Source organism: Falco biarmicus, chromosome 1, assembly GCF_023638135.1.
Source record: "Falco biarmicus isolate bFalBia1 chromosome 1, bFalBia1.pri, whole genome shotgun sequence".
In the NCBI taxonomy this organism is placed as follows: domain Eukaryota; kingdom Metazoa; phylum Chordata; class Aves; order Falconiformes; family Falconidae; genus Falco; species Falco biarmicus.
The window spans coordinates 106,508,206-106,533,739 of NC_079288.1; the positions used below are offsets into that span (position 1 = coordinate 106,508,206).

The window sequence follows — 25,534 nt, forward strand, 5'->3', positions numbered from 1 at the left end:
TCTTAATCAGGAAGATGTGGGCAAAGCCTGAAGGCTGACTTGCAGATCGCCGGGGGAGACCGGGCCGGGGTGCGAGGGCTGTGGCAGGGCGAGCGCCGGGTAGGAGCTGCGCGGCGGCCGCAGGGGGGATGACGAGGGCACAGCTGGGCACAGCTGGGGCCGGGCCCCCGCGCCAGGCACTACGGCAGCGAGGGGGTGCCGGCAGGGCAGGCCTGGCTGAGGGGGGCTCCCCAATGGCTGTGCTCAGCTGCTGCCAGGGCGCCCTGAGATGGACCCTCACCGTGCAGCGCCTGAACGGCGATGCATTTCACATCTCTACCGGAAAGCCGCTGAAATGGCACGGAAAGAGGAAAGCGGCCTGCTGCGGTGCTCCGGGGGAGCCCGGAGGGCCGGCTCCCACCAGCCCGGAGCCAGCGGGTTGCCGTACGGCACAGCCCTGCCCTGCCCTGCCGTGCCGTGCCCCGGCACGGCACGGCACGCCCGGCCCCGCTGCCCGCAGCCCTCACGGCCGCCGCCGCGCCACGGCGCCGCGCCACTGGCGGAGCGGACGGAAGTGACGCGCGGGCGGGAGCGCGGCGAGGCGGTGTGGCGGCGGCCGGCTGCGCGGCGATGAACAGCCGCCTGCAGGAGATCCGGGAGCGGCAGAAGCTCCGGCGGCAGCTCTTGGCGCAGCAGGTAGCGGCCGGGGCCGGCCCCCTCCCGGGGCCCGCGGCGAGGGGGCCGCCGGCGCGGCGGTTCCGCAGGGGGCGGCGGGCCGGGCCTGTGCGGCGGCGCCCGGCGGGAACGTGAGGGAGGCGTCCTGCGGCGGGCCCCGGCGGGGAGCTCGGGCAGGCCCCGCAGCCCCGGGGGGCCGCTGGCGGGGGGAGGCCGGTCAGGGTTGACGAGCGGCCCTGGGGCGCGGCGGTGGGGTGGCTGCGGCTGGGGCGGCTGCGGCTGGGGCGGCTGCGGCTGGGGCGGCTGCGGCTGGGGCTGGCGATGGGCGGTAACCGCGGGCCGGTCGGCCGTGCCCCTGTCCAGCTAGGAGCAGAGAACGCGGACAGCATCGGCGCCGTGCTCAACAGCAAGGAGGAGCAGCGGGAGATCGCCGAGACGCGGGAAACGTGCCGGTCAGTACCGCTGGGCAGCTCCTGCTGGGAGTCGGGGCGGCGGCGGTACCAGCCTTGGGAATAGCAGGAGATCGCGCTCCAGAGAGCACTCGGGAATCTTGCCGTGTATTTTAAAAATGCACAATTTGGTGACAAAAATCGCTTTAATTACTTGGATCTGAACTTCAGATGAGGGGAGCGGGGTTCAGTCACTCGCTTCTAGTAGCAGTTTGGAAATCAAGGCTAACTTCTGCTTCCTGTGTTAAAAAGCTACTGTGGAGCAGGACTGAGGTGTGAGGTTAGGCTGTGCCATCCGCATTGGCCTAGAGCCTTTAGACACTTGCCCAGAGCAGTTACGGGGAAACTTTGTTAAAAAGTTCTTACAGAACAACAGACACGTCCAGGACACAGTAGCTGGTGCTTATTCTCAAATTTAGTAGCAGTTTTCTTGTGTGAGCGGACTTCGTTTTGTAGAGGTACGACTGGTTAAAATAAGTTGTACCTTTTAGAACAGAGAAATCACACAGTGAGGTACCTTTTCAGAAGACCTGTCTTTGAGAAGTTGTGCTGGTCTCAAATATACTGAGAGAGGAACAACTTCTCATATACAAGGTTTCAAAATAATTTCAAACCTGTCACAGAAACGTGTAGTCGTCAGATTATGAGAGATTTTTGAAATGCTCTCTCCGGAGGGAGAAATTGTCTTATATGAGGAATTTTTTTTGGACACTTTTAGGGCCGCTTATGATACTTCTGCACCAAATGCAAAACGCAAATACCCAGATGAGGGAGAGGCTGATGAGGAAGAGATTGAAGAGTATAAGGTAAGGGGAAAAAAAAAAAGGCAACAGTTACTTTTGTTTGGTGTTCATGTGTCTCTGAGGGACTTATACAGTATGTGGGTGCATATAAATAAAAACATATATGTATCAATACTTTAAAATATATGTCCTTCAGTGGCATCTCCCTTGACGTCTTCTACTGCAGATACCTAGGAGAGGGAGCATAGACACTAAGTGCTTGCCTTCAAATGTCTCCTAGGTGCAGTGAACTGTACATGGACCAGAACCCAATGTATGGAGGCTTAATTTAGTGCTGCTCCTGGGAGGAGGTGGGCTTAAGTGACAGCGCTTACAGGGAATGGCAGTGTGCTGTGACTGGCTGTCTTGGGTGGGCCGAAGTGGTAAAATGCATGTGTGCTTGGGTACACAAGAAAATAAAAACTCTTTACCAGAAATTCTTTGTGTCAGAAGAAAAGCTTGCATTTAGCAAGAGGCATGGGCCACTGGATGAGGTACAGGGAGGCTGAGGGTGTCTTCCGACCTGCCTGTTAAGCGCAAAGGAGTGCGGTTCTGGAGGAATGGAACAAATAAGGGATTCTAAGGGAATGGCAGAGGCTTGGTTTGTGCTATGCTTGAAGTGTCCAAAGTAGCCAGGAAAAGTTCAGTTCTAAGGAACAAAACAAAACGCCTCCATGGTCATGGAAGAATGAGTGGTTGTCAAACTCTCATGCCCTTCATTTTTCAAATGCTTATCCAAGAGCTATTTGACAGATTTCCTGTTTCATATCTAATGTGATCTTTTGGCTAATGTGAGTGGTAAGGAAAGGAGGTCAAAGACATGGTTGTGATACAGCTGTCTTTCTGATCTGCTTTGTGATCTTGTTGCAATATATGTCCTCCCTCTTCCTTTTCTCCTTGTCCTGATAACCTTGCTTCTGTGATTTAAGTAGAATCAAGGTCAGTGATTTATGACATAATGCAATGTCTGCTATTCTCATGGATACCTAAAAATAGTTATTTTTTAAATATGTGGCCTTGGTAGTGTGAACACACATTTGCGTTCAGGTTTATAAATCTTTCAGTAATAATGTCTATTTTATGTCTTACTGAAACAAAAAGTATGACAGGACACTTTTTGATTACTGAATTTTAAGGTATCTGTAAATGGACAGAACTTCTTTTTAACATGCTAAGTGTTAGTCTGTACAACTTGTTTAGCAAACCAGTTAAGGTGCCATCGCAAAGAAGGGATTTGCAGAGTACATGCACTATTTGTGAGCTGGGGTTTTTATGCTCACATTAGTGATGCTTCCTATCAGTTTATTTTACTCATTCACAAAGTACGTGGTTAAACAACTGATTTTTTTTTCTGTGAAATAGATGTGGATAAGTCACTTCAGTTGACAAAGCATATGAATCTTATCCATAACGCCTTCTCCATTAGCATGGAGAAGACTTACCCCAGGGTGGTCTGTAACCCCTTGCGAGTGGCCAGACTCTTCTTATATTGTTGAAATTGAAGAATATTGTAATGATACTGACTTGGACCGTCAGTTGAGCTGATGAATAGATTTGAGAAACTTGAAACCTGCAAGTAGAACATCTATTTGAGAAACTTGAAACCTGCAAGTAGAACATCTATAGTGGAGTCTTCCACCAGCTGTTTTCTGCAGACATTGCTAATTCTTCTCTATTGGCAAGGATGTAAGAACTTAGTAAAATCCCATTTGTATTTATGTTAACTTCTTTCTTAGTGCTTTGAGCCTGTTTAAATTTAGTCTTGTAATATGAACTAATACAAAAATCTAGATCTTTGTGGTATCAGGCCCTATTGGATTGTTTAATACTCCTTAGACAAAAGTAATAATAGACTTAGCTGTTAGTGTTGCAGACAAATAATGCAAGTTTGCCAGTTTTGGTAGAAAAATTACAGGTAAGTATTTCCAATGCAAAGTCACTCATATGTTTCTGAAACCCTGACGTGCAGTGTTGGGTTCTACGTGATGGTATCAGTTAAACCTTCTGAAGTGGTTTAAAATTTCTGTGTCCTGACTTCAGATTTGGTGGAAGTGAGTGTGTCCTCAAACCTCAACCGCTCTAGCTGGAGCGCAAGCATCTAGCTATAATTGTTGGTGAAGATGGTGTGGTGAAAGTTTATTAAATTGATTGCTGCTTATGGAAAAAAATTGTCTTTAATTAGAAATTGTTTAACTTGGACAGGGAGCTCAAGGACAACTTTAATGAGCAGGTGGGGTTTGTCCTGAGCCCCCTGAACAAGTGAGATGTGGGCAGGGCCATCCAGACAACAGATACTGCGTGCAGCTGTGTCACGGTGGTAACACCAGCACACTTGGGTGTCTGGCTGCATCCCTGGCATGTGTGAACCTTACAAACCATGAGACAGTGCACTCCTGCACTGGGCATAAACTTAAGAGTTTGCATACACGAGTGTAATGTTGTAATTGTAAAATTGAGTGTATGTGTAAACTGGTTGTTGTTTTTCATTGAGTGTAAAGGTGTGCAGGCTCCAGGACTGGGCCAGGAGCCTCACATATGGGTGGATGCACCACGTAGGAATTTCCCAGTTACCAAGAGACTCCTGATGCCAGCTGCAGCGGGGCTGCGCAGCCAGAGTGTGGGCCTGGGCAGGGGTATTGGGGGGGGTAATCAGTGATGTGCCCTTTTCTTAGCCTCTGATACACTTCGCAGGAATGATTTGGTGCTTCGCTCCCATTGCTCTTTTATCATACCTTGCATAATAACTAGCACTGTTCCCTTTTATCATACTGCATACTATTTTCCTATGTCATATTTTAATATAATAAACTGCATTTATTTTTATATTTGATTTGGAGTTCATTTTTGCTTGGTATCCAGTCAATCAGCAAAACAGATGGGTTACCATGAAGATACAACGGTCTTGTTACTGTGGTGCAGTGTGATGGCACAAGGTCTGCACGGGCAGGGGGTGTGGGTGTGGGGATGAAACCTTTAAACATACGTAGTTGAGTATTTTAGAGGATTTCTGTCAGCTTCTAGTGTTCCAAGTGGAAAGTGAAGTGAGCTGATGACACTTAAATGCCTTACACTGGTGCTTTGAGAGAAGGCTGAACAGTGACATTGACTTTTTCATTATATGGGAGAAGTGCGAGAGCAGTTTCTGAGATGGAAGACAAAGTATGTTAATCTTCTCAGCTGTTTAAGAACATCTGGTTCTTTTCATCTTAAAAAAAAATTCAGATCTTGTAATCTAAAAAAAAAACCTATGTTTTTATTTATTGGTCTTGTGGTTTTCTTTTTGTTTTTTTGTTTTTTTGGTTTTTTTGTAGAATAAGTGTAACGTTTATAGTGACAGTTCTTAGTAAGCATCAGGCTGATACGAAAATAAAAGGCAGCAAGGGTGCTTGTCAAGCTTCCTGCTGCCAGCTTGACTTTTCTTGGAGCCTGACTCTGCATTGCAAACAGTAGAGGTGGGAGGTATGGGGAGGAGACGCATTATTGGCAAAAATGAATAACGGGTATTTTAAGGTCAGAAAGTTGAGCAGTGGTTTTAAAGAACTTCTACAGTAGTCTTGTTTTTGTGGACTGTAATGGTTGTACTAGGGCTAATTGAGCTCCTTGGTCTGTATTTGGAAGTGACAGATGATGGGACTAGACTATATGCTGCCATGGCCAGGCTTTTCGTAGCCTTCTGAGAGTTGTGATTATTGTTCCACCTCTCCCCATCCCCAGGTGAATTTACTCAATTGCTTGAACCTGTGTGTCTGGTATCAACAGTGTTTTGTGGCCAAGAGTTCTGGGGTTTTAACTTTGTAGGAAGTACAAAAACACATGTGGTTTGATTTTGCTGTCCGCCAACCTAATTTGATACAGCCCTGGTTTACTTTGTTTCGGCAAGCAGTGGCCTGCGAGCTTGGGATGCTTCCATGCCGTTGTTCTGGAAACTGGGAAAATCTTACTTAGTTGAATCATGACAATTGCTTAATGTATCTCTAGTTATTTGAAAAAACTGTATGCTTGAATATTGTGGGTAGTTTTTGTTTCCCTAACTCAGCAACAACATGCCAGATTTGGAAAACAAGGATGATTAATGTACAGGAACCTAGGGTCTTGTGTTACTGTTAATTTCTTTCTGTCTCTGCTTTGTGTTCTTTTCCCTTTGGAAGTTGGTGGTGTGGGCTTTTTGTTTGTAGCCAACAGACACCCCTCACACCCCACACACACCCCCCTTTTTTTTTTTTTCTTTTAATCACTATGAAGGCATAAGAAGAACTGGAATGATTCTGAAGTAGGTATCTAACAAGTGCACATCATCAGAAGGCTAAGATTTAGAGGAAGATGGAAGAGGGTAAACAGGTGTAAACTTATGACGGCGTAAGCAGTTTTCAGTAAAACTCAAGCTTTCAGCCTTTTTTTTTTTTTCCCCTGAGTAACAGTTGCTGCTGCTGCTTGTCTGCTGTTCATTCCTTTTCCTTGTAAACACTGTTGCTGTTCCTGTTACTAATCCTTCTCTTTTTGGTCTGGTTAAACAAAAAAAACACCCTCTATCTCTGTAAGTTACTCACCTGAATAATAGGGAAAGGGAATCTGTGACATGTTAATCACAGCAGGCCTTTCAGAAGTTGGTGCAAAGCTCCAGTTTCAAAAGAAGACTGAGCTTATTTCCAACAGCTAGAGGGATCCGAATGGGGAGAGCACTTATGTTTTCATACTGCGTTCAGGCAGCTTATGTAGCATAGCGTAAATGCGGCAGTAATAATAGCCTCTTCTCTGTGTCTTTTGATTTAAGATACATGTCGGGGGGAGCAGTTTTGCTCTTTTCTGTGAGAAATCTGGTTCCCCATCTTTCCTTTTATCTCAGTGTGCTAAAAATGTGTTGGTGGTTTTTTATTATTATTTCAGCTTTGAAACTGCTTTTCTTCTCACATGAAGCACTATATTAACTGATTTAAGATTTCTGTTACAATCAGTAATGTATGAAAGAGCATATGCATTCTACTATCATACTAAGATATGGTAGATGATACTATTTAGTGGTTCTTCAGTCTTAATTAAATGTAATATATATACTGGGTTGTTTCAAGAACAATGGGAAAATAGTAAGTGACATGAAGAAGTGAGTCTCTGTTTCTGTTCTCTGAGTTCTGTGTTGGATGTTGAGTGTCAGTGTGATACATCCCTGAATCTTCAGAAATCTGATAAATGAACAGCTGGTGACACACTAACTGGGGCAAAAATGAACAGCTGGTGACGCACTAACTGGGGCAAAAATTGCAATAGAAGTCCCGTTTTCTAAAACTTTTGAGACTACAAAATAGGAATTTTAAAGTTAATTTTAAGGACAGTCCAAATGAAACACTGCCTTGTACCATGTGCTGTTTCTGCAAAATGTGGACTTTGACAGATTTTTATAGAGAAGAGAGTTTCACTTGCCAAGGTTGGAATGTAGAAGGTGACTGAGTGAAACGTTCAAAGGTTCTGCTACAGAACTTCAACAAAAGATACCATTTGCCTTAGTCCAAGGAGTGAAATTGTTGGGGGACAAAATTTTAAAGTTTATACTTTTTAAAACAGTGTTTACACTGTCAGGGTCTAGAAATGAAAGGTTTCTTATTTTATTCTTTCCCAGTAACACTGTTCTCATTAATGAGAGAGGCAGACCTTTTTGGGAATAAGTAATTCCACACCACCTGACAGCAACCCCCAAAACTGGAGCTGGAGCCATTCATGTCATACTGTTATAGGAGACTTCTGTTTGTAGACAGCCCGCTTCTTTCCGTAAGAAGCAGAATCATAATGAGAGAAACAGTGTGATCTTGCATACCTGTAACACCTGCTTTGTTTCCAAGGATGAAGTAGAGCTGCAGCAAGATGAAGAGAACCTGCCTTATGAAGAAGAGATTTACAAAGATTCTAGTACCTTCCTTAAGGTGAGCTGCTCTTGCAGTCAGAAATTTAGTCAAAGCTGGCATAATTGTGTTAAACTAGTTCTGCAATTGACGGTATTTGAAATACAGCTTTAAAGGATGAAGTGATTGACTGGAACTCACAAGTATGGAACTTCTCTGTGAAAGATAAGACTGTAACTATTGTATACATTGATTGGACTAAAGCTCTGGGTCAACTTACAGTGAGCCATAGTAATGGCGGGTCATATTTGGAAGTAAAAAACAATGATGGTCTTGACTTGCGTAACTTATAAGGGCATGTTGAAAAAAAAAATATGTTACTTTCTCATTTATCAGACTACACATCTAGTGTGTGTATGTCCATTTACCTCTCTGTTGCTCTCACTGAACTCCCTTTTGTTCTCCAGGGTACTCAGAGCTTAAATCCACACAACGATTATTGCCAACACTTTGTGGATACGGGACACAGACCCCAGAACTTCATCAGAGATGTTGGTATGCCATAGTTCCTGTTTGAAGATAACTCATTTTATGTGATAGCACTTCTTTTTCTTCCCCTTTTCAATTCCTTACAGTGACTGGGAAATGCAGATACACACATACTTCATAGTTTTGTCTCTCTGTGTGCATTCATATCAATATATAAATTTATATAAAATACTTCATTTTTAGCCAGTTAGGAGGTGATTAATGCCCAGGCTGCTCTTATTCTTGGTTTTATTAGAAAGTAGTTAACCAGGAAGATTTTTCAAAACTAAGCTCTACTGATTCCAGTAGATAAGTCTAGCAAGCGGATCTTGAAACCTTTGGAAGTTTGAATAACTGAATTACTGCTTAGCTGTTTCCTGGACTGAATTGCCTCCAAGAATGCATTTAACGTGTAAAGTATGGAAGAGACTTACATTTAACTCCATAAGCAATATGGATAATACTTACCAGCTGAAGTATGTAACTGCTGACAACTTATTAGAAGGTCCAACGTATTACTGACTTTAGAGAAATGTTATTTTTTAAGTTCATGTTCATCGAGCCATTGCTGAACTTGTTATTGAAACCTTATGTTACTAGGTCTGAGTTTAGTATTTCTAAAACTAACGTACCCTTTGGTCCTGTTTCCCAGAATGGGTCCCTGGTAGTTACTTGGCGTTTTAAAAACCCAGGACATCTCCCTCTGCAATTTTCTGCAACAGTTCTCTGAATTTTAACAAGGTTAAGATGGTCAGGGCAAGTATGTTGTGTTTAATGATGCCAGCCCAAAAAGGTTTTGTTGCTTATTGAGGCAGCTAGTTTTTTCCTCACTGTGTTTCATGGATGCTTCCGTGAAATCTATCTGGATGTTCAGTATGAAGAGCGGGCTGTTTTGTCTCAGTTATGTCTTTATCTGAGAAGCACCTGTGCTTCAGTTACATACTTAAAATAGTTATACTCTGTTCTTTGAAATGAGTACAAAGAAATAGCAGCCCATGTTACTCTGACTTCTCTGCTGCATAAAGAATTTGAAAGGGGCAGGTCAAATTGTTGTACGAGTGTTAATACGGAAAGGAACGTGGCGGCAGCAGTTAGTCTAGACCTTTTATTAGAGATGAGGTATGTCTAGTTGCATATTGGTTAGCGTATGGTTAGCGTACGTTTTCTACATGACAATCAGAACTCTGCTTAGGTGCTGCCTCATAACTGGGCGTGACTCTGCAAAAAGCTCTAGGGAAGTAGTGGTTCCAGAAGAGCCAGTTACAGCTTTTTTGATGTTGCTGTTGGAAGAGACCTAGGGTTTTGCTTTGGTTTGTTTGTTTAACGGCTGAAGTAATCTTGGTTGAAAATTCTTTTGTGTCTGTTTCTTAGCTGCTGATGACTGGCTTCTGCTTCTTCTGGTCAGGAGTATTTGACTTGCACTGGCTGGAAGCAACACAGCAGTGGAAATTGGAAGAACACAGTGGTGTTTTTAAGATGTTAGGTATTTAAGGAAAAGAATGAAGATAACTTTTGAGTGTTTTATGCACGTGTAGTAAGAGATAATAATATTAGATTCAAAGAACTGTGCTTTACCAGTGTGATGCTACGGTTGAGAGTTCAGAAGTTTGAATTAAAGTATAGAGAGAGATGAAGGGTTGGGTGGTTTGTGTGTTTGGCAGGGGTCCATTCTCCCCCACCTCCCCCGGATTAGTACTATTTAAAGTTGTAAATGTAAATTAACATGAGGCTTTGTAAATAAATCCTACTAAAGCTGAACTGATACTGCTTGGGAGGTGCAAGCGGTACCTTTCTGGTTTGTGCTGAGCCTACTGCTGACAATAACAACGAACATACTGCCTATGCTTTTATGAAGGGGGAGTGTATGTACTGAGAAGTTCGCTTGGTTTTTTTTTTCTTTTTTAAAAAAAGTTTGCCGCACAAAACCTAATTAGGGTTCTCTTGTTTGCATTCTGTACATATGAAGTGTTTTAAACCTCACATCTTAAAGCTAAGTCTAGGAACCCAGTAAATAAATATACATGTATTCAGACTTCCATGACTGACACCAGAGTGCCAAATCTCAATACGAGGGTTGCCTGAGGGAGCCAGCCACACCCCAGCTGCCACCTCAGAAATAATCTTCAAAGGTTAGATGAGAGTGTTCTGTAAATGAATGTTAATTTTATCTTCATATAAACTTACGGATGGAGGAGGATAACAAAGTAACTTTCATCATTCTGGCACTTTTAGTTTAAATGAAAGACTTTTTCCTTCTGATAAAAGGAGTTGTGAACTTCTGATCACTGTAGCGCTCCAGAGGAGATGAGAGCATAGACACTACATTTAGTAATGTCTGATTAGCTGGGTGAGGGCAGGAGGCTTTTGTAAAGTACTGAACAAAAAACTGCTTTGGAGGGTTTGGTTTGTTGTAACAAGAATTAAAATGAGGCTAAGTATTAACATTTGGACCTATTCAGAATACTGGACAATGCTTAACTGATACAGAATTACTCTCTTAAGTAGTTGTTAACTTCATGTTTTCTTCTTCTTAGGCTTAGCAGATAGGTTTGAAGAATATCCAAAACTTAGAGAGCTCATCAGATTGAAGGATGAGCTGATATCTAAATCTAACACTCCTCCCATGTAAGTGTTCTTGTGGAAAATGCCTTTCTTCTCCAGACCTGTTTGAAGTTAGCTGTCTGCTTTGCAAATCTCTATCTTTAGCACCTGCTCAGAATTTACATTTTCTGTTTCTGTTTGTATATACAAATTAATCAACTGAAACTTCAGAAGAATAAGATCCGTTTGGTTTTGTTAGTTTAATCTAGATGTTTAATATAGTGTATAAACTAGATTTTCTTTCCAGTGTGTGATTATATATAGTATCTAAAGCCTTGGTTTTTAAGGGAGAACTGTCAACTGATTGGGCTGCAGGCTTCAACTTGGTAACTAAAAGAACATCATATGGTCATGAATCTCATGAGATCATGTAGTTTACAGTAACAAGAAAAGCTTTTAAAAACGGGCTTGTTAGTATAACTTCAGTTGTTCTTGTAGCATCTTTTTTTTTTTTTTTTTTTTTTTTGTAAAATGTTCAGCTGTTATCTTATTGTCCATTAATCAGATATTACTTTGTAGTTTAAGACCAAAAATAGCTTAGGCTGGCTGGAAGTGACTTGTCCTACTTACTTTGTATTACTTTTGAGTTGTTGCTGAACGTTAGACACAGTGACAGCATGCAGCATTTTACTCCCAGGAATTTGAACCTCTGAATGTGAACTTAATGCTTTTAAAATACTCTAGTCCTAATCTGTACCAAGTAAAATAGCAAGATTCCATGACAGTCACATGAACAACTCTGAAATAGTTGTCTGAACAACTGAGATGCAAACTGCAAAACTCAACTTGCTATTTTGAAGTTAGATGCATTTTGCCATTCTTAGCCTTAAAGCATGAAAGAGGAAAAAATAGTAATTAAATGCTGCCTTCTGATAACACAATGCACTTACGGCATAATAATCTTTTCTGGACGCTTTCTTGGGAAGGGGGAGCTGGTGGTCTGCTAATCAGATTTTTTAAAGTTAAGGGTGTTGAGGGGAGGGCAGCGTAATTTTTTTGATAGTGATACAGCAGTGATTGGTGTGGGACTGGAGGCCAATTGTAAGAGTGCATTTCAGTGTGTATTTAATAAAATTAACGTGTGTGGGAATTGTGCTTTTGTTACAAGGGATAACGAAATATATTTCTACTATATGAAAAGTAACCCCATCTCCAGTATTCAGTATTTTCTGAACATAACATATATTAAATGGCAATTCTAAAATTATGCCACTTTACAAAGTGAAGCAAAATAGAAGTCTGTTAGCCAGGCAGCGAATATTTTGCTTCTTAAATGTTGATGTTTTCTCCTATATAGTCCATGGATGTACAGAAAAATCAGTGATTCTGTACTAGGTATTGTTGTATGGTCTGTGTGGACATCTGTTTCCTGCTTGCTAAATTAGAATCCTCAAAAGTGTTTACTGAGAAAGAGTACTTTAACAAAAATCTAATGCAACAGCATCCGGCCTAGTAAGAATGCATTATGCATCTCCTCTGAATTCAGTGCGTGTGTGCTATGTTAGCTACACAGGAGACCCGAATCTTAACTGGCTACGCAGAAGTGCTGTGTGGAGTATAATTTTCACTGTTACAACTTGCCCAAGCAATATATTGTCTTTTGTTTAAACAGGTACTTACAAGCAGACTTGGAAGCTTTTGATATTAGGGAACTGAAGTCCAAATTTGATGTGATTCTCCTGGAACCACCACTGGAAGAATACTACCGAGAGACTGGCATTACTGCCAATGAAAAATGTTGGACTTGGGATGATGTAAGTGGTTTTCTTGCTGTGAAAAGGATTTCATACATGTATTTAAGCAAATAGTTTGAGGATTTATTTTGGTATCAAAACATTTTAGAGATGTGTTTTAAGGAAAAATGGGATCTGTTTTTGGTTGTCAGTTTGGTTTTTTTAAGAGAAGTCTAGATTCTTACAAAAACAAAGTTTTATATTGCATGCATGCCTACACTATTTGTGTTAAAAAGACTTTTTTTTTTGGAGGAATTCGATGAATTACATTCACCTTTTTGTTCTCCCTGAGCCTAGTTGAAAACTTAAGTCTAATCATAGTTGGTTTTCTCCCTACCCTCAGATTCCTGATATTTCTGTCCTGTTTGGGTTTTGCTGCTGAAATTCAGATAGCCATAGTAAATATTCCCTTGCTTCTTGAAATTCTCAAAGAGATGTTTAAAGTGTGCTTTTTCAGATGCTGGTCTTCTAGTCAAAAGGGTAGGTGAATACGCTTCATTGACACACGTTCTTTCACCAAAGTATTGGTTTGGTAGAAAATTTTAAGAGTCAAACCAATTGTAATCCTGAGAAGCCTAACAAAATAGATAAGCCTTACTTGTGGAATTCTTTTCTTGTATTTTTGTACTCCCTTGCTGTTATTCAATACAAAGGTTTTAAAATTTAGAGAATTGAGTTAGAGAAAGGATTTTTAAGTTCTTTCTGTAGCATGTAGGTACTTGTAAAGAAGGAAACACTCAAGATGTATTGATAAGTAACTCCATTTGGCATCTTTTTCAATAAAGTTAGCTCTGGAAAAGCAAGGTGAGGGCTGGAGGCTGTGAAGTGCTGCATGTCATTGAGCATGACAATTTGATGGTACAAAGCCTGTCTTAAAGATAGAACTGGAGAATTCCTCCAGTTGGGCAATGAATAAAAAAACTTTATAATTAAACTGGCTCTGCGGTGTAGCTACACTTTATTCATTTAAATCAAACAACAACAAACCCATAAAAAACCACAAAGTGAAAAAAATCCCCACCCAAGCAACCCACCACAACAAAACACGTGTCTGTAGTAGAGAGGAATAGCTGATTTTAAAAATGTTCGCATAACCATATCAGGCATTCTTAGGTTCAGGCGTATGGGTGGGAATATAGAGCTAATAAATACCTGTCATTTAGAGACCCCCTTTGAAAGGCATGCAGGACTTGTGGCTGCATTGGCAGCAGATTTGTCATCCCATGAGTGAATCAGTAGATTGAAGCAGTTGTTACTGAGATTATCTTGGCTGTGTTCTGTTAGATGCAGTTTGTCCTTAGGCTGAAGCATGCACATGCAGGGCTTCAGAATCAGTTAAACTGAAGGATCTTGAGAAGAAAATTCAATCCACCTTTGAGAAATGAAGTTGAAAACAAAGGTATTGGTGCCTGTGATAAGAGACTAGGTAACTACAGGTTAAGGAAGCTTCTGTGTTAACCAGTCTGTTACATCAGGCAAAAATGGTGCCTGGCAGCATTGCCCAGTGGGGAAAAACAGTCCATCCTGACAGGAAAACTGCGAGTGTTGGAGGCAGGAGTCATCCTCTTAGTTGGGAGTTACAGTAATTCTCTTAGAATGGCTTCTCATGCATTATTTTTCTTCACAGTGGCACTGAATGAAGCTTGATTTGATGTGTTAGCGAGTTACAGATGAATCTTTTCAACTTGTAATGAGTAACAGATGCTTTGCATCTGAAGTTACTGCATCCTGAATGTTACTCATTTGCCATTGTTGAGCCACTGTCCTGATAAATTCTTGCTGCTTTTTTCCTGAAAGTGAAAGGGGAGAAAAAGTCTTTCCTGTACAGTAACAGGAATTAAGCTGTTCTTTTTTATGATGTGTCTTCATGTAAGTAACTCTTGGGGCTGAAAAGAAACAGAGCATTATTGCGCTGTTACTAGATTTTTTTGCTATACCAGTGGAATGATAAAATGAAGCAGAGGTTTGGAGGCAGGGAGGAGAGAAATCATGTGGGTTGCATTAATCTTTTAAGTCTAGAATTGTCTATGCAGATAAAATTTCTGTTAAAGAGAGTAATTAAGGCAGTCATCAGCTATGTTGAAAACATGCACTTGGGTACTGATAAGGTAACCCTTACAACATACTGTCTGGAAAACACTTTTAAGAGGATGGCCATAAATGGTATACAGGCTAACATCTTTAATGAAAGGGCTTCCTGATGGTTTCTGTGACAATGCTTCAACACCTAGTAATTATTCTTCCCAACATAATTGGTGATTTATATTTAATTCAGAAACTTGGTTTTTTATTATTATTATTAGATCATGAAATTGGAAATTGAAGAAATTGCAGCCCCAAGGTCATTTGTGTTTCTGTGGTGTGGTTCAGGCGAGGGTCTGGATCTTGGCCGAGTGGTAAGATGATGTTTTAATTCAATTTATCAGGGACAGGCTTAAGAGTTTATTTTTATCGTTGACTTTTTCTGCATAGAATTCTCAACTGTAGCTGCTGAGACATGTTTTGTTACTATGGTAGAGGATATATAATTTTAAGTGGATTAAATGAACTTAATTTACTGCTTGGATTAACTGTTTAGATACAGTTGCTGTGCCTGTGTGAGGAGGCATAGCTCTGCATGGTCTAGAGAGCCGTACTGCTGGCTGGTTGATGCAAGCAGGTTGCCATGTTGAGTGCATGTGCAACATTATTTTTTTTTAACAGAAGACATAATAGTTTTCTGCCAGAAATATTCATGCTAGTAGAAAGGTGCTACTGTTTCATAAAGTGAGATAAAATTGGTTTTGTAGCACTGCTTATTTTCAGAAAACACCTGGAGTTTAAGTAGGTTTACTCTTGGTGAACTCCACAAAGCTTTACTTCCCTATAAGGTCCTGGAGTTTTAGAGTAATCTTTCCGTATGCCAGAGTAACACCGCTTGTGTTGGGGGTGGTGGAATAAGAATTCCCACCTGGCTTTTGCTGTGCTGACACATTTTTTGATTAGTTTGAGCAGTGCTTTCTGTTAAAACAATACGGCATGTGTTAAAGGACGACGTGTAGTTACTAATCTGTTTGCATTAGCTGCTTTTCATTCTGAGGCTGGTTAAAGTGGCTGTTTCAGATTGATTTTGGTCACAGACACACTCAAGTAGCTGGGCAGCTCTTGAACACAGCAACAGCGAAATGAGCTTGAGTCCTTGATGCCCAGTTCCCTCCCTTTTCAAGATGACACTTAGAGGAGTTAAGTATTAAAAAGTCATGAAAGCGAGTAGGTTTTTTGTTGGTGTATGTTTTGGTGGTTTGGGGTTTTGTTACAAATACAGGAAACCCAACAAAGTGGTAGCAAAGGCTTTTGGCTATTTATCTTCCCATTTATAGAATTTTACATCGATGTGAAAAACTACCAGAGCGCAGGTGTATTAGTGGAGACAGGGCCAAGGCAGCTGATCACGACATTGCTCAGACTAATTTTGATTAGGTTAAGTGTCACTAGCTAAAAATGCACACATAGTTCCTTAGGGGATCTGTGCAGTGGTTAGATATTTAAAAAATAAAATAGAAGGAGTGTGTGTGTCATACGTAGCTAAGTCAATATGCCCATAAGCCTCTTTCTTTTTCTTTTTTTTAATTTTGTGTGTGGGTAGCTTGACAAAACATAGTACAGTCATGCCAGTAAACTGTTTCATTCATTTATAACAAATTTCTCTTCTAGCTATGCTTTAAGAAAAATCAAGTACCTGTATGAGTGTTCAGTTGAGGTTACTGAAGTTTTTGGTGTAGCGTGAACTGTTTTATCTGTTTATAATATTTAGTGTCTGCGCAAATGGGGTTACAGAAGATGTGAGGACATTTGTTGGATTAAAACGAATAAAAACAATCCTGGAAAGACCAAGACTCTAGACCCCAAGGCTGTTTTCCAAAGAACCAAGGTAAAGGTTTGGCTCAATTTGTCCTCTGTTGCCATTCTGTCTCTTGATGCTTAATGTAACACTTGGTGCTCCGCGGCAGCTGGGGACCTGCTTTTGGGAGAGCAGACACGAAGACTTCAGAGTTCTGTTCTGCAAAGCACACTATATGGAAATAAACATATTCCTAGGCTGAACGCTGAACTTCTGTCCCCTTCTTGACTTTAGTCAGTGTGAGGTATAGAAGTTTCATTTGCATTTAGCACTGCTGGGTAAATTCTGTTACAGATCTCTGATCTCTGTAATCCTCTTTTGAGCCTTGTTGAAATGCAGGCAGCTGAGGAGGGTTCATTGATTGATGGAACAAGAGTGAAATCCTGAGAGGGAAGATGGAAACTGAATAGAAAATTTTATTGTACGTTGCAATGTTTTTGACTTCTGGGATGTTTTGGTTATGGGTGAATGATTAAGTAGGCAGCTAGTCTTACTACTTAGTTAATCACTTTTGTGTGAAATGTGAGCTCCTTTCCAGATTAGAGGAGAAAACTTGCTGGTGGAGGAGGCCGTTTTGGATGGAACTAACTTAGCAGCAGAATTTGACTAAATCTAACGTCAAAAGAATTCTTTAAAACCGTAGATTATAAATAGGTGTGGTCATAAAAAATAGCTCTGGAAGGCTGGCTGATGGTTCTGAACGCACATGTGCAGGTGTGTGCCCAGAGCTTGACCAAGACAGAGGACTGAGGGACCATTGTTCAGCCAGCATCTCCTGACATCCTGAAAACAATAGGAATGCACAAGTGACTGAATCGGTCAGCTTGGTTTAAATTAAATGATGTGTTTTGGAGGATATTTATTGAAGAAGGTGCAGAGCAAAAAAAAAGTATTCTGATATAAGAGACTTAAATGTACATTAATCAAAAACTTAGAAAAATGTAGACAGGGTTCATGAAGAATTGTTTTGGGTATATATGTGGGTGAAACCGTGGCAGTTTTACTGCAAACAGACCATTGGCTGACAGTTAATAATTTGAAGTGTCACTAACCTCAGGTCTTCTTCCGCATCGATTAATTGTTCCTTAGTATTAAACATCCTCAACCCCGTCTCGGTTTTGCTATTTTTAGGAGTATAAACTTCCCTTTAAGGTTTCTGGAATCTTTCTTTGACTTGCATTTGCATTAATCTGAAGTTTGTTTGAAAGTGTTCCATGAGTTACAAGCATTTATAAGTATAAATACCGCATGTTGATTGCATATAGTATTGCAAATATGTGCAGCTTACTTACGAGGGAGAGGTTAAAAGTAACACAGGAGGATTTGGGGGGGACTTTGTCTAACGGAGGAGAATAATGTCTATCATTAGAGAATTTCTCTGTTTATTGAGCAAGGGTTGGGCTGAGGTCACTATAATAAACATTGAAAATTGAGCTAGCTTATTCTGACTAAATAAATAGTCTGTTGTGCAAGATGTATTTACCAGTGATTACACCAGCAAATGCTATCTTACTATGTTTAGTTTAGGCATCTCTTTAGAGGGACGCTTTATGCTGTGCCACCTGTTGTAGTGTCTAAGGTAGTAACGAATGGCATTCCATGTGTTACGGGAACAAAATGTTTTGGATTATTCCTCTGAATACTAGATTTAGGAGGCTTTGCTTGATGGGCAATTTGCTTAGCAGTATCCTTTAGTTAAACTTAAGGTATGGAAAGCCTGTTGCTTGGGTGCAGCTGACCAGCTGCACAGATTTGATAGGTCGCCTGTTCTGCCTTTTGTATTTATTTGCTCGCTCTTAAAACCCTTGCCAAAAATCTGGAAGTGATCCTACATACTCTCGTCTGCAGTTTCTTTTAGACCTGTCTGGTGGTGCTGAACGAGTCAGTGTTTTATGATACTGGGGGAAATAGCTCATCTGAGCTTTATACTCCCAGAAACAGAACTCTGAAATGAGTATGTAGAACCTTCTTTTCATCCCGTACCAATTACGGTGATTCCTCATTCATAGATTCTAAATCCTAGTCACTTAAATTTATCCACGGTGTTTCAGAGGAAAGGAAGGCAATGCATGCTTACGGTTAAAAGAACATTTTGAATGAATGCTGATGGAGTTGACAGAGAGTGCGTTGACAGTTTGATAGTGATTTTACTTTTTTGAATGCAGTGATATCTTCTAGAAAGGAATCTTGAGGGTGAAGGTTACTTTTGTAACAGAGGTACAACTTGAAAGAGTACATTTTATTTTCACTGACTGGCTGTTTTATGACTGAGAACTCTGAAAAGTATTTGTATGACTAAAGTTAGGATCAGAATGGTGCTGCAAGCATTAATCATAATGAGGAGCTAGTCCATCACTCATGCCGTACCTTGTACTTGTTCCTTGTGGTGATTTCTCAGCCTTTCCAACTTGGAGCTCTAACTTTGCTGTAACTGAGGAAGTCCAAATATCTCAGCTTCCATTTGAGTTTTACCACTCTGTAGTGTAGTTTATCAAGCCAGACGGTTGAAACTACTTTCTGCTTTGTTTTCAAAAGGCACTTTGGGTAGTTCCAGCTTGTTCCTTTCTTCTAGTTCATGCTTTAGACTTTTCTCTGTATAAGATTAGAATCTACTCTGCCTGGAATTTCCTTTTCTCTCCATTGTGCTCAAACCATGGACACCTGTGCTGTAGCAGTATGTGTGGCATGTGACAGGTACTCTTCTGTGTTGTGTGTGTGCAGGAACACTGCCTCATGGGCATTAAAGGAACGGTGCGTCGCAGTACAGATGGTGACTTCATCCATGCTAATGTTGATATTGACCTCATCATCACAGAAGAGCCTGAAATTGGCAACATAGAAAAACCTGTAGAGATTTTTCACATCATTGAGCATTTCTGCCTTGGCCGCCGCCGCCTTCACCTTTTTGGAAGGGACAGTACGATTCGACCAGGTACCTGTTAAGTTTCTTTCTATCAAACACTTAAATTTTAATTTACTTCATTAACCCTCTTCCATCATCTGAGACCACTTGATGGGTTCTGACAGAAGCTGCCAGTAGTGGTTAATCCTAATGCATGATTCTTCTGCCAGGACTTGCACCAGCTGAGTAACTGCATTTCTGCCTATAACCCCATGTCCCCCACCACGGGATTCTGATACCACAGAAAGCCAGGTGAGCTTTCTTGGTGACTGCTCCATTGTGGAATTCTAGTCAGGAGTAAGAAAATCTACTGGACGGAGAAATTTCCCAGGTTTCCCACCCTCCTGTTCAGATAACTAACCAGCCTAATGTTCAGCAATAGAGGGATTGTGGCATCACTTGACAGTTCTCCCAGCGCTGTGACAGTAGCAAAGTGACTTCTGCTCTGGGTAATGTTCTGTCTCCTGTGATTAAATAGCAGAAAGTTTTGCTAGAGCTAAAGATCTCACATGCGTATTTTCTCCGCCAGAATCTCAGTCTGACGGTGAATCCTGAGCCTGTGTTGCAGGAGCATCGTATAGAAGTGATATCACAGTTAGGTTATAATTCCTAATATTATTATTATTATTATGTTTGGGAGCAAGACCAAGTCACAAATCTAGTTTAATGTTGCTTACTGTTAAGTTTTGGTTTATAAATAGTCATTTTTAGAAGTAAATACTTGCTCAAACAATAAGACCTTTACGCTTTTGTGTTGTCCATGTTCTAATTGAAGATAAATGCTGAAATTATTCTGTTTTCTGCTGGAATACTGAAATGTAGAATTTCTGTCCTTTTAGGTTAATCTTCTGAATTATTCCTTTCTAGTAAACTTTTATTTTTGCACTTAATATTGAAGTAAACTCTACACTAGCTCTAAAAATTGAAATGTCTCACGTGCAAGACAGTGTAGCAGAATTCTCTGTCTTGCAAAATCTGTATCGGTGTCTTAAAGAAGTTTCTGTGTGTGTCATAGGTCAGACAGCAGATCTCAGGGAGGTGCTTTTTTGTTTTACATGAGGATCTGTCAGTCATAGAACTGTTGTTTGGAAAGTCTATGACAACTATCAATTCTGTCATTTTTTTCAGAAAATAATTTTTGGTTAACCAGTGTTTTCACCTGTTTGTGTTTAATTCATCAGCAGGTATAACAAAGTTCAGCTGAAATTACTTTTTTCCCCCATGTGCCATGTGGTTATGCTTTTCAGGAGCATGATTTCTGTCTCTAAACTGATTTTAAATCCCCGCGAGCTTAGTGCTGGTCCTGTTGCCAGTATCTGAAGGTGCAGTGTCTTACAGTGGATGCTGCAGCTGGCATGATAAAAAAAATGGGTAGAAATACATGAATCAGATGGAAGGTAGCTGCGTTTTATTTGTTTTGATGGTCAGGCCTTGCAATTTATCATGCATAAGTGATGAAGGACTTTCACTGCAGGAAAATGGAGACTAGAAGAATAGAATCTGTTTTGACACCTTTTTTAGACTTTTGTGTCTGCTGTCAGTGATGTTCCTGCACGAAAGCCTAGTGTGAAATACAGCTCAGCAGTCCTCTTTCTTTCAACTACCAAGGAGTGCTGGAGCTGACAGACTCTATACCTCATGTTATGGGTAGTGCAGTCGTACTCTGGGGGCTGATGGATACTGTCAGTCTCTGAGTGATTGCTGGTAACAGAGGCCCTTTTCAGAAACAGGTGGCAGGGATGTGGGGGCAGGTGCTATGGCTGCGATTGCTTTAGGTTCCTTCAGCAAGTTTGTGTAACGCTGCTTTCCCCTACGTACAGGTGAATAGTTTGGATGACAGAGAAACAGACACATGGCCTGGGCTGCTGCACGTGAATGCCAGTACTGAATGCTATAAAAAAAACGTGCTTACTCTTTTTACTGCAGTTGGAGTAGGATGTATAACAGTGTGCAAGCTGCAAGTAACAGGTTACCTAAATAAATCTCAAGGTGCTGTTTCTCTCTTGCTCATACAACTATGGAGCAGTGATAACTGGCCGTTCTTATTCTTTGACTGGCCTTTGGCTTGAATGTCAATGCTGATGTCAGTCAGAGTTCTGTGGGCTGTTCTGGTGTCTGTGTGTGGAGGGGGCTGTTCTGTAGAAAGAGACGTTCGGGTATTATTTCAGTGCCGCTGCGGGTGAATGCTCATGCGTTAATGTCCCACAGGGTCAGCTTAGTCTGATTCAGCTTTTGTATTTTTTAAATGTGGTGGTCACCCTGGAATTGCATTACATACTTCAAATCCTGTACTCATCACAGATCCTCACAGTGCGCTGTGAAGTATGAAGTCCTAAACCACGCCACCCCACCCCCTTTTTTTTTTTTTTTTTTTTTAATGTGCAGGAAGCAAGGTAAATGTTACATAAATTCCCAAGGTAAAGAGAGCAATGATATTGGTTTGGTTTTTTTTTTTAAATTCTTCTTTTCCTTATAAGCATGTTTTTGAGTCACTAAGCTACGTTTTTCTTCATTAATATATGATACAACTGAAAATTGAATTCCCACCGATATTGTTAAGTGGTCCGAGTCCCACTTTATGTCCGAAAACTACTTTAGCTCATAATATGAAAAGGAATGTGCTTGTTTTAAATGTCTGCCTGCCTTGATTCACTTGGTGTAGCTGAGGAGCCCCCTGAATGTTTGCGCATAGACAGGTTAATTTAACTCTTTAGGCTCTATTTTCATATCATGTGGGCTTCAATGGAATCGTTATTTTATTGTGTTTCCAGGTCTGTGCTTCCAGCATGCTGTGCTCCTACGTGCGCTGTCACAGCTGCTTTCTGGAGACAAAATTATCTAACCCAAGTTTAAATGCCTTTTAAAAAGGGGAGAAGGAGGCGGAGGATGGTCTTTTTAAACTAGATGAATTTACTGATCAGGTTTAGTCTGGTCTCAGAGGGGCTTGAAAACATTGCGGTGGTGTAAGAACAAGTAGGAAGGAGGGAGAAGGGGACTTACAAAACCACAGTGTGAATGTTCCCATAGCCATGTGTAAAGAAAAAAAATAATAATGAAAAAAAAAAGAAGCCCTTCTCCAAAGAAACGCCAAACTAAAATCTCAACTTTTCAACAACTCTGGTGTTTCCAGAGGTGACCTTTTCATTCCATTCAGTACAGGGGACACGTGGACAAGTGTCTCTTATCACTAGAGCGCTCATTTACTAGGAAACAGACAGTAATGGCCTTGGAGCGTGGAGTTTGTTCTTGCTTTTGTTGACTCTGCTTTTGTTCCCCAGGTTGGCTGACCGTAGGCCCCACGCTCACAAACAGCAATTTCAATGCAGAAACGTACTCTTCATACTTCACAGCTCCGAATTCGCACCTGACCGGCTGCACCGAAGAGATCGAGAGACTTCGGCCCAAGTCCCCCCCACCCAAGTCCAAGTCTGACCGTGGAGGTGGTGCTCCACGGGGAGGAGGAAGAGGAGGCACTTCAGCGGGCCGAGGAGAAAGGGGCAGAGAGCGGAACAGAACTAACTTTCGGGGTGAGAGGGGTGGCTTCAGAGGGGGGCGTGGAGGTACCCATAGAGGAGGCTTCCCCACCCGCTGATGCCTGGTCGGTAATTGCTCCTTCCCCCAGGCCTATGCCTCACCTCTCATACTTTTTCTTAGTCTTGTTTTTGCTAAAGTGATTTATTCTGGGGACTCAGGCTAGAGGACTGTTAATGGTGTGTTCGGTGCGAGCGGTGGCAGATAGGCTGCCCTCAGTGAGCGGCTGCACTCGCCTCACCTGCCCCTGATGGTGCTGAGCTCGGCCTCCGGACAGCTACTGGTTGGCAAATTGGGCACGCCGTTTCTTCCAAGCACCGATAGGACTGAAGATCCTTGCTCTTCCCTTCAGAAACTTGAAAGATGTGGGCTTTTTGAAACTCATTTCCTTCCGAACATGGATTCCTCTTCCTTCTTTAGAGGGTCAGGTCCGAACTGGCTCGGATTAATATGATGGAAAGGGCAGGAATCGCAGTGCCCAACTGCATGGCCGTAGCAGACTTACTCTCTTATTCATAGAAGAAAAAGTCTGTGTCTTTATTGACACCTGTTTTAACTTCTCTGAAACCAAGGAGCAAACAATAAATAGAATTCTATTTTTTCTTATTTGGTTTAAATTTCCCAAATTATTCCTGGGAATAGGGAACACATTTATTTTTCATTTGTGGTGTTTGTTCTCATGTCTGGAGGGGGGAGAGTGGTAATGCTGTGCAGTCATGTGTTGTGTTTCACGGAAAGGAAGAAGCTGTGTACGGTCCGGAACTTCTGTGTAGGTCTGGATTGCTCCTTGAGGAGAGCTTTTCACCCAGAATCTGTTCATAATAGCCTTGTTCTTTGGTAGGGAAACCCGGTTTTATTGGCAAGTAGTAGACCTTGTTGGAGGTCGTATGGGAACCGTGAGGTGATGTGAGTGCTTCCTGAAAGGGTCACCTGGGCAGCGAGGGTGTGGTGATCAAACGGAGGGCTCTGCTTTGCCTGTGGGCCGCTGGTGGCCCGCTCCAGAGTACAGCGTGGAAAGCAAGCAGCTCGCTTCGGTATGTGCAGTGTTTGTGTTTAGCAGAACCACAACTCTGAACTTCTCGGTCCGTACGTGGTAGACTGAGCGAACCTGGCTGTTGACATCTCAGGCTTAGGTGTGGATTTTTGAAAACTGGCTTTTAAGTATCACAGTGTTTCTCTGTTGAAGCCTAGCTTTTAAATAACTGTCCTGTAAAGTGGTGGATTATTAAACTTGTTTATCAAAGCTAATGTTGAAATACTTTTCTTAATATTTTGTGGGTTTGTTCTCCTTGCCTTTTTGGAATTGCTAAGTTTTACCACGGTTTCCTCCCTGCTGTTGTAAAAGATCATGAAATCTTGGCACAGACTTTTGTAGGGGCGGTCAGCTCCACGGCCTCAGCAGTGTGCTTGGTATGGGCCTGCTGAAGTGCAAACAGCTCGTCTGTGGTTGACTGTGGGTGACCGTTTGTTTCTTGTTACACATGCACACCTGAAGAGCAGCTGGATTTGGGGGCGGGGTGTTTTAGGGGTAGTGCTGATGCAGCGGCCTGCCCGAGACTGCATGGAACAGCAGCTGGCAGAAGTGCCACAGGAAGAAAACTTCCTCATGCTTTTGCCGTAATCAAGTTTTTACTTGAGAAGTAAATGCTGGAGGTGCTTAACCTTAGGAAGGTTGCTTTTGTGCTGCTGGATATCTCTTGAATCTCTCTCTCTTTTTTTTTTTTTTTTTCTCCCTTCTGTTAGTAGATGATGTTGATTCCCATTTCCAGCCTTTAATTACATGTCCATAGCTCAGTTCAGTGCACAGGCTGCTCTAACGTAGATCAGGCTTACACTGAAGAGGAGACTCAAAAATAACTGGTTGAGATGTGCATCTGTATCCGTTTGCAAAAGTTGGGGTGCTGCTCAAGATGTCAGTGACTTGGGAAATTAATTGCACGTGGTCTTGTAAAAAGAATTCCACTAAATAAATCCCGCTTGATTGTGCAGAGTTAAGATTCTTCATTTTTTTGCCCTCCAAGCTGAAACAGCTAAAGTGTAGCGTAAGGAAAAAAGGATACTGCACCAGAGGGTGCTGGATTGGATCTACCTGGCTGGGCCAACTTCTCCAGGGAACTGTAATGTACACGTTGTTAACAAGCAACTGACTGTACTTTTTTAATTGAGGTTAACAGACAAGGAGATAGAGCTTTCCACACAGCCCCTGTGATGAGATACCGGCCGGCCATAATCTGAAGGTGGTGGTTCACCAGTGGGAGGTTGCCTGTCAAGGTAAGACAGGAGTGCCTGGGTGCGTGTACCCAAAGGCTGTGTGTCACATACTCGGGGCTGTGGAGGTGATACTTGGAAAATCCCGTAGTATTTTTGTATTAGTTACACAGTAAAAACATGAGGACATTTTTTAAACATTGTTGATTTGGACCATAGCTAAAGTGGCGTCTAGAGATGAAAAGCTTTTAATTTCATTACCAGTTTGTCAGTTAATTTCTCAGTTGCAATGCTTTAATAGGAAGCTAAAGCTCATGATCAGTGAACTGATGAATACTTTTATTTACCACAATGAAGACTGACTTGGAGATAAAAAAAATAAGTTTCTTCTTCTCCAATTTTATGAAAGGCATGAAGCCACCAGTCTTGACGGGA

General features: G+C 41.8%; 1 protein-coding gene and 1 long non-coding RNA gene across 2 annotated transcripts; one reads left to right on the forward strand and one right to left on the reverse strand.

Annotated features, from left to right (window-relative positions):
- Positions 1–489: 489 nt before the first annotated feature.
- Positions 490–24,139, forward strand: METTL14 (methyltransferase 14, N6-adenosine-methyltransferase subunit). Its single transcript, XM_056357377.1, has 11 exons — positions 490–675; positions 1,018–1,106; positions 1,822–1,909; positions 7,717–7,797; positions 8,184–8,271; positions 10,779–10,869; positions 12,458–12,599; positions 14,882–14,974; positions 16,372–16,488; positions 19,180–19,390; positions 22,639–24,139. Exons 1-11 carry the CDS (start codon positions 610–612, stop codon positions 22,950–22,952), a joined length of 1,380 nt encoding a protein of 459 aa, XP_056213352.1. The 5' UTR covers positions 490–609; the 3' UTR covers positions 22,953–24,139.
- On the reverse strand, positions 1,921–5,144 carry LOC130157584 (uncharacterized). Its single transcript, XR_008824944.1, has 2 exons — positions 3,491–5,144; positions 1,921–3,455 (listed from the first exon to the last, which is right to left on the reverse strand). It is a non-coding gene; the product is annotated as an uncharacterized LOC130157584 (long non-coding RNA).
- Positions 24,140–25,534: the final 1,395 nt, after the last annotated feature.

Coding starts and splice junctions, on each gene's coding strand:
- METTL14 (XM_056357377.1), top strand. CDS start 610: ATGAACAGCCGCCTGCAGGAGATCCGGGAGCGGCAGAAGCTCCGGCGG. Junction 7,798..8,183: donor ATTCTAGTACCTTCCTTAAG/GTGAGCTGCTCT, acceptor TTTGTTCTCCAG/GGTACTCAGAGCTTAAATCC. Junction 19,391..22,638: donor GGACAGTACGATTCGACCAG/GTACCTGTTAAG, acceptor TTTGTTCCCCAG/GTTGGCTGACCGTAGGCCCC.